The sequence below is a fragment of the Solea senegalensis genome, linkage group LG11 (genome assembly GCF_019176455.1).
Source record: "Solea senegalensis isolate Sse05_10M linkage group LG11, IFAPA_SoseM_1, whole genome shotgun sequence".
In the NCBI taxonomy this organism is placed as follows: Eukaryota; Metazoa; Chordata; class Actinopteri; order Pleuronectiformes; family Soleidae; genus Solea; species Solea senegalensis.
Window position 1 is genome coordinate 5,679,680 of NC_058031.1, and position 8,651 is coordinate 5,688,330.

The 8,651-nt window shown below is 38.7% G+C and overlaps 1 protein-coding gene across 2 annotated transcripts; it reads left to right on the forward strand.

Moving 5' to 3' along the window:
* The first annotated feature begins 777 nt into the window (after positions 1 to 777).
* On the forward strand, positions 778 to 7,838 carry LOC122776758 (solute carrier family 17 member 9-like). 2 transcript variants are annotated; one of them, XM_044037448.1, is made up of 13 exons: positions 778 to 893; positions 1,791 to 1,988; positions 2,109 to 2,248; positions 3,533 to 3,632; positions 4,315 to 4,439; positions 5,135 to 5,225; positions 5,338 to 5,434; positions 5,539 to 5,626; positions 5,735 to 5,769; positions 6,142 to 6,263; positions 6,613 to 6,668; positions 7,214 to 7,243; positions 7,348 to 7,838. In XM_044037448.1, exons 1-13 carry the CDS (start codon positions 808 to 810, stop codon positions 7,494 to 7,496), a joined length of 1,317 nt encoding a protein of 438 aa, XP_043893383.1. In that variant the 5' UTR covers positions 778 to 807; the 3' UTR covers positions 7,497 to 7,838. The 2 variants fall into 2 exon arrangements, with proteins under 2 accessions (XP_043893383.1, XP_043893384.1); XM_044037449.1 differs by lacking the exon at positions 7,214 to 7,243.
* Positions 7,839 to 8,651: the final 813 nt, after the last annotated feature.

Sequence of the window (8,651 nt, forward strand, 5' to 3'; positions counted from 1 at the left end):
CTTCTCGCTATGAGAAGGTCCGAGTGGCCAGCGCGTCAGAGGCACTGACACTCACCTACTGATCATCCGTAGACGCCAGTGTGGTCCCAGAGGAAACATTGAGGCGGAGGTGCCGTCCAGGATACTGCTTCATATATCGTTGACAGTGATGATTGCCCAGGACGTGGATACTCCCCTGGTTGAGTGACGGACATTAAAAAACACCAGAAGTGTCTGAAGCTTTATGTTGCGTCTACATAGCATCCCAACGCACGCTCTCCTCCAATGCAGAAGTAAATGGAAGATGGTGGTATGCCTCAAGTTCTATGGCTTGATCATTAGCACTTTTTGCAAAAGGTCACATTTAAGAAGCTGAAAAATGACAAATAAAAAAAATTCACTGTTCAGAAGCTGAAAAATGACAAAGTAGAAAACATTCACATTTTAAGAGGCTCACAAAAAACAAAGCCTCAAAGACATCAAAAGACATTTTTTTAATCTTTCATTATTGACAGCAGTAAATCAAAGAGGCCTGATGCAGTCGACCATGTACAGTAGTATTTCTTTACATATGATCTCAATCTCCATGAAGCTTGTTACAAGACCTATAGCCACTGGTTTACTGCTACTGTCTGGAGGGAATGAAACTGAACTAATCATAGCTCCACTGCCAGACAAATCACATTCAGGGATTTTTCAGAGGTTTGTTTCAACAAGTTTTACTTGTTGATCCTGTCTGCCTGGAGAAAAGAGTTGCGTCTGCAGCAGAAGTCTCAGTGCAGCACAGTTGCACCGGTAACACAGAGGTAACACACTGGTGCTCTCTGAATGGCTGGTTCTCTACTGAAGCACAAGATCTACACTGACACACAATGCAACAACGAGGAGTTCCGAAATCGGAACCTGTGGCCAAGGTGAGAATTCAGAACTTAAAATACCACGTGATTCTTTAATATCTGCCCTTCATATCCCTTTTGTCAAGTCATCCAAGATCTGCATCTATTTCAATGTAATTAATTAATAGAATAATGAAATACCTGTTACCGCTTCTCAAAAGGGAACATTGTAGTTTGTCGAGTCTCTGATTCTCTCACACTTTTTATACCATGCAACCACCACCTGAGAACATATTGAGCTCTTAATGGACAAGGATAAAACACATTGCAGAAGAACTCGTGGCTATTACGGCAGAGTTTCTGGTCATGACGACGCTTGTGCTGTGCTCGCGGACTGTAAGCTAACGCGTTAGCATTTAAGCTAACAAGTTATTTCATTTCAAATATTAGGTTATTATGTCCAGTTTTTTTTGTTTTGTGTATGTATTGTTCCGTGTAGCTCACAAAATAGTACATGTGCTCCAGTTTCTGTGATGAGAAGTAGCACCTACAGAGAGGTGTGGTTTCACTGACAGCGAGAGCAGGAGGGGATTGGACTATGTAAATGTGATGATTCTGTCTCTTGGCTCCCAGAGGGTGTAAATCTTTGAGGCTAAAATTCTCCCTAAAGAAGTTTGAGGAGTGCCTACATTCAAATGGTCACATCTTCAAATATTTTCAGATTCCCATGTGTTCAACACTGATGGAAAGCTTAGAAATCACACTTTCAGAATCTGTAAATAACAAAAGATGTCCCTCGGCCCACTAGTTGTAGGTCAAACCATTAATCACAATAACTGATAGTCAGTCGTCTATTCTTGGATGTGCTCAAGTAAAGTTTCCTGCAAGCTCATGGTTCTGTAGAACCTGGAGTAATGTTTTAACCATGCTTAAACATGAATAGATGATATGAACTTTTCTGCTTCCTCCTTGTAGGCCTTTAGCTCGAAAATGGACCTTCATGCTGTTTGTTGGCACCTGCCTCCTCTACTGTGCCAGGACAACCATGCCAATCTGTGCCGTCACCATGGCAGCCACGTTTCACTGGAGTAAAATCGATTCCGGACTGGTCTTGGGTGGATTCTACTGGGGTTACTGTTTCACACAGATCCTGGGGGGCTATGCCAGTGACAAGTGAGTAACAAAGCTTGTCCAACAACCGATGACAACGTCACACACAAACGATAAGAGAGGGACTTTTCGTAGGATGTTTTACGGTTGAGTTTGTTTCATGAGTGACTGTTGTGATGTCAGATTGGGAGGAGAACGAGTGCTGTTCATCTCTACAACCTTGTGGGCTCTCACCACGTGTGCGACGCCTCTTCTCGCCGAGCTCAGTAGTCACACTTTCGCCCTCATGATTATGGCCAGATCCCTAATGGGGGTATTACAAGGTGAGTACTGCTCCAGTTACAGTGTGGCCCTCAAATACCAATGTGTCCAGAGAGTAATAATTAGTGATGTCTAATGAGACTGCAACATGCAACAAATAGAGGACTCCTCCGTTTATCCCTCCCTTTTTCAAAACACACCAGGGAACTATTGTGGCCTTTGCATACCAGAAAGGATCTAAAAACAATTCTCCCTCATCTTCCACTATTGGAAGATAGTTTCTATTGGCCCTTTTCCACAATACAGTTCTAGCATGGCTCAGCTTGGCACGGCTCGACTCTACTTTTTTTGTTTTCTTGCTTTTTCATTAGTGATAGTATCTGGTACCTGCTGCTTTTTTAGTATCTGCTCTGGCAAAGAGAGAGAGTGTTGTCAGTGGAAGTCTCATGAGTGCGAGGTTCTACACAGAAATCAAACCAAACAATTCTGAACTGCACATCAGTGACCCCTTTAACACCTGAGCCTCAAAATGTTCATCTGGACTATTTTGGTTATTTTAACCATAGAAGGACCAGATAACATCTTGTAACTAAGTGCTTTTGCCCATTTTTCCAGAATAACTTTCAGTATCTGGCAGTTATTTACAATGTACTGCATGTTAAAATAGTGTGTTAACAATTTAAAATGAAGAAAAACTTTATTTAGAAAAATCCCTGTAGTTGTACACGAACACCAGATTTTGTGTGTTAAATTTTAAATTTAAACAGTACAAAACACATTCAAAGTAATATTTGTTTGAGTCTTTGTCTCAATGTCCAAAAACAGTCCAACACATTTCAGTTACGTACAGGCGTTTTTCCTGATTTGCCGGTTTCCTGCAACTAAACATGATGACACAAGATGGTGGCTTCTGTAAGGCAAGGCCCTTGTCTTAAGGTCTTTGTCTTAAGGCCTTTTCTAAACCTATGAAAAACAAACAATTTTTGTTTTTAAGTTATCATACTCTTATACAAATATTTTCATGGGTATTCTATATTAAAGGAGAAGTATTCCAAGTCTTCATGCGAGGCGTAGTTGGAAAATAATACCATGCTTATGTAGGTTAGCATAACTTAGCGTAGAGACTGCAAAGAATCTGGCTACATGTTTCATGCTAAGCTAAGCTGGCTCAATATCACTTAATCTCCACCTTACAGACATGAGTGCACAAGGACATAAAACAGAAATAAGTAATACATCCACAATGGAGAATTTGATGATGAAAAAAACAATAAAGTAGCAGTAGTAGATGTTGGTTGAACTTTTCAGGGTCCTATATAATGTCAGTGTCTCATAATGTCTCACAGGTGTGTTCTTTCCATCTTTGGCTAGCCTTTGCTCGCAGCGAGTAGTGGAAGGGGAGCGAGGCTTTTTAATGAGCACCATGCACAGCGGGTGTTACCTTGGGTATATCACGCACACACACACACACACACACACACACACACTACACTGCCCTCCACCTACTGTGTTTCGGTCAAGTTTTAGTAAGTAAAAGATCTGGAAAAAAAAACTGGTTAAATTTAATCCGACTGTATTAGAATGTAAATTAAACAAACACAGATGAATCATAATTCATAAGTTTATTCTTCATTGACCAAATGGGAAAAAAAGGGTGAAACCGCCCTTCAATGCCTAACCCTAAACCTAACCATATAGTGCTAAACTTAACCAGTTCCTCAGAAACAAGGTACTGCCTCATTAGATCCAGGTTTTGGTCTCCATTAGAACTACCGGTCCTGACCAGGTTGGCAACAAATATAAGAACACACACACAAAAAAAAGAACGTAACCCGCAAATCTGAAATCTTAACCCCCCAAAAACCCTCTGACGTTATTTGATCAAAATATCTTATCACATCCATAGATAGTCATACTTATAATCACAGGTCACTTTTTAGGACACTACATTGCCTTGCATCAATTCACAAGAGATTCACCCTGAATCCTTAACCACTAAGCCAAAAATAAGTTGTACTCCAACGTTTCTAAAAGTCTAAAAATTGCTCCAAAAAGGTGGAAACACACACAAGACCATTGATCTCTGCTGGTGACACTGACTTTTTGTGCTCTGTTTTTGCTCTCTCAGAACGCTGTTGGCCGGGGGGATGGGATCCATTATGCTGGACTCGTACAGCTGGAAAAGCATGTTTTACTGTACTGGGTTCCTGTCCATACTGTGGTCGCTCCTCGTTTGGCAGTGTTTTTTAAGAGGTGCAGTAAACTACCCAGTGTGTCATGTATCCCTGAATCCCCGAAAGAGTCTTTAGGTCACTGATACCTGACAATATCTGACAATTAACTGGATGGATTGTCATTAAATTCTATCTCAAGACATTCATGCTCCCCAGTGGATGAATACTTGTGATTTTTGAGGATCCTCATTATTCCTATAGAACCACTGTGAGGTTAACTTTTCCATCTCTCTGCAACCTTAAGGTGGATTTTGTTCCACCATAAAAGTAAGTTTTACTTACTTTTACACTCACATGAATGTGAGTGTTTTATTGTAGTTGTAATGTCTGTAAACAAAGTTTCCCAGCTTTTTTCCCCCACACCTGTACTGTGTATGCGACCAATGTCATTATTTTCCCCCCTCTCCATCTGATAAAATATTACAGGTAAATAGTAAAAAGTAATACACAAAATAACTTGACTGACGTCAAGTTTTCTTGAATGACTTTTATAGTCTGTCTCTCCAAAGTGCAAATTAGTCTATAAATAAACTTTGGAATGAGAACGTTAATTAAGTAATGCTAAATGATTATTTAAAAAAGGGCAAAAATCAGCGTCATTAATGTTTCTGCCTTTATTAGGTGCACATATTTATGGGAATAATGTTAACCTTCAGTCTGAATGACAAACAATCTCCTATCATTCACAACAAATATCTGTAATCTGTGGCTCAGGTGATGTCACCCCCGCACCTCTGGAGATGAGTTCTTCCTCAGCGTGGACATGGTCGCGTTTGCTGAGTCTGCTCAAGAAGCCGCCTGTCTGGTACAGCTCATAATATTTAATCCTTCCACTATTTCCCAACACTTGTTGTGAGTGCATCATCTGTCCCCCCGGTCCCCCTGTCTCTGATCTCTTTGTCACTGTCTCTCTGCAGGTCCATGGTCTTTGCTCATATGTGCATTGCCTGCACCTCCAACACATTAATGTCATGGTTGCCAACATACTTCAAAGAATCCTTTCCACATGCCACGGTATTTATTTCTGTAATGTTTTGTTTTTTTAAGTGTGAGTTAAGACAAACAACCTTAAATCTGTTTTCTTTGATTCCACCCACAACACTTGTCCACACTTGCAGGGCTGGACATACAATTTGATTCCGTGGCTTACTGCAATCCCATCAGCACTCAGTGGAGGATACGTTTCGGATTTTCTCGTCAAACAAGGTAATAAATAAATCTTAAATAAGTGTCTTAACATTTTTGTAATTTTATGTTTACAATAATACAGCCCTTCAGGTGAAATCGGTTTACATCTTGTGTTTGTTTCTGCAGGATATAGTATATCGGCGATGAGAAAGATAATGCAGGTGAGTACGTAGAGAATGACTGTTGTTTTTGTACTTCTTGAACGTGCTGTGCTGACGAGTGACTCGAGTGAATGTTGTGTGGTGGAATGTTTGACTCTGTCTTTCAAACGTGTGACTACAAGCCCTCACAAAACTTCAACCCAGTGCTTTGGGAGACGTACATGCACTCCCTTTTAACATATAGAGCTATGTGAGGAAATGCCTATGGGGATCATGGTTATTATTTTGACCATGTTCTAAGTATTGACATGGAATGAGAAACTCTGAACTGAACAGGTTGGTCCTGCCTTTTGTTGAGGCCCTGCCAAAGTGTGGCCATGTGACCACATTGTTTTTGACATTATCTGCATTTCTCTCTTGCTCTCTCCTCAGTTTTTTGCCATGGGTGCATCCAGTCTGTTTATTATGGTCCTGTGTGGAGGGATGTTTACCTCATTCAACTCTGCACTGGCTTTTCTTTCTATTGCAGTGGGTTTAACGACCTTCACCAGCTGGTATGTTTATTCAAGATAAAACATTTTTTAACAGTGACTCATGATGAGTAGCACTCTCAGAGTTGTGGGAGATATGCATGTAATTAGATATGTGTCAATATTTTCAAACAACACTTTTGAAGAAGCAAATAAAATATCAATTTAATCATTCAAAAATATTGTATTTTATTGTTTGAAAATACATTTGTTCTTTGTGCTTCCTCACTTTATGACACATTTCTGATTAATCTAATATTTATTTCTTTGTGGAACTTGTGGAAAATTGTGGAGAATAAAGCAGAGTTATTCCTGTTGATTATACTGTAGGTTCCTGTTTATGTGACCATATTAAATTTACTGTATGTTTCAGTGGTGTCTCTGTGAATGTACAGGACCTCGCGCCATCATGTGCTGGCGCCCTCTATGGTGAGTTTCATCAACCTACAGTGTTTAACAAAATGTACTATGTAATGTAATGTGAATGATGAGGATAGATGAATGAAGAAGACAGGTGGACAATTGAATGATGAGGACAGGTGGACATGTGAATGATGTGGACAGGTGAATGAATGAGGAGGACAGGTGAATTGGCGCTAATTAAGGTCCCTGAGTGAGTGACATTTGTGACCTTTGACCCATGTTGACTGTTTCTATTTTCTCAGTTTTAATTTGTAATGGTTTGCCAAGTAATGTGAGATTTGTGTCCCCTTGTCCAACCTTGTTTAAAAAAAGTAACTAAGTAACCTTTACTCTGAGTACATTTAAAAAAAGATACTTTCTAAACTTTAATTTGAGTACATTTTACTTGTACTTCAGTAAAATGTTTTATAAAAATAGTCATACTTTTACTTGAGTAAAATAACTTAAGTACTCTTTCCACTCTGCATATATACGTAAATATGATGTACAATCTATGCTTTAAGTGTTTTATCGTTTTGTGATTTATTGAGTTCATATTTCTTTCCCTACAGGTTTTATGAACATGTTGGGTGCTTTCATGGGTTTGTGTAAAAGTTATAATTTCAGTATTTAAAATGTCTCTCTCCTTGTATGTTGTCAGACAGCAGCACTCATGTCACTGTTTTCTTTTTGATGTGTTGCACAGGACTGGTGGTGGTGGCTTTGTCAGGATACCTGATCGAGGTCACTCAGTCGTGGGCCTCAGTTTTCTCCCTCATCGGTTTAATAAATGTCACAGGTCTTGGGATCTTCCTCGTATTTGGAGACGCTCACCGCGTTGATCTGGAAGTTTAGTGTCAGGTTACTGTGACCCAGAGTTCTGTCTCTGTCAAATCTGCGAAACCTGGGCTGTACATTATACAGACTTGTTCATCACTTTGTTTATCAAGAATCCCTGGAGTTTGGTTTGCTATTTATTTATTTGAACATTGAACAAACACCATTTTTTCTGCTGCACAAAACTTTGAGGAAAGTGATTTCTGCTCCTGAAAATGAAGGAAGTGGATAGAACTGCCACAGTAGTTCTGTTGTGTTTACTGTAAGTCAGTCTTCTGCATAGAAACGGATTTATACAAATTGACTGTATGAATATTTAATGCATGTACAGCGTTTGGTTTACATAATAAAAATTTAAATGTAAAATGTGACTCATTATTTCACAGAATGAGAGAGAATGAGAGAAATATTCCTTTACATGAACGAGTTACTTTTCAGAGAGTCCAGCAGTTCATTAACATATGTATATATATATATGTGTATATATATATATAAGTGTATACTACATGACTTTTTAGTGACATTTTGGACAACATACCTATAACTTTTTGTCACATTTTGGATGACATACTAACTATGACTTTTTTGTCAAGTTTTGGACGACATACTAACCTATGACTTTTTTTGTCAAATTTCAGACGTTATACTATACTATGACTTTGATGTCACATTTTGGACCACATATTTACCTATGATTTCTTGTTAAATTTTGGACATCATACTGAATTACGACTTTTTTGTCACATTTTGGACGACTTACTAACCTATGACTTTTTTGTAAAAATTTCAGACGACATACTAGCCTATGACTTTTTTGTCAAATTTTGGACGACATACTAACCTAGGACTTTTTTGTCAAATTTCAGACGACATACTAACCTATGACTTTTTTGTCAAATTTCAGACGTCATACTAAAGTATGACTTTTTTGTCAAATTTCAGACGTCATACTAAAGTATGACTTTTTTGTCAAGTTTTGGATGACATACTTAAGTATGATTTTTTTGTCACATTTTGGACGACATACTAAAGTATGACTTTTTTGTCACATTTTGGACACCTTATTATACGATGACTTTTTTGTCACAATTTGGACGTCTTACTATACTATGACTTTTTTTGTCTCATTTTGGACATCATACTATACTATGACTTTTTTGTCAAATTTTAGAC

Bases quoted from the DNA above. Each gene is read 5' to 3' on its own strand.
- LOC122776758 (XM_044037448.1), top strand. From the start codon at position 808: ATGGCTGGTTCTCTACTGAAGCACAAGATCTACACTGACACACAATGC. The intron at 5,770-6,141 runs GTGAGTACGTAG...CTCTCTCCTCAG, and splicing joins CGATGAGAAAGATAATGCAG to TTTTTTGCCATGGGTGCATC. The intron at 6,264-6,612 runs GTATGTTTATTC...TGTATGTTTCAG, and splicing joins TTAACGACCTTCACCAGCTG to TGGTGTCTCTGTGAATGTAC.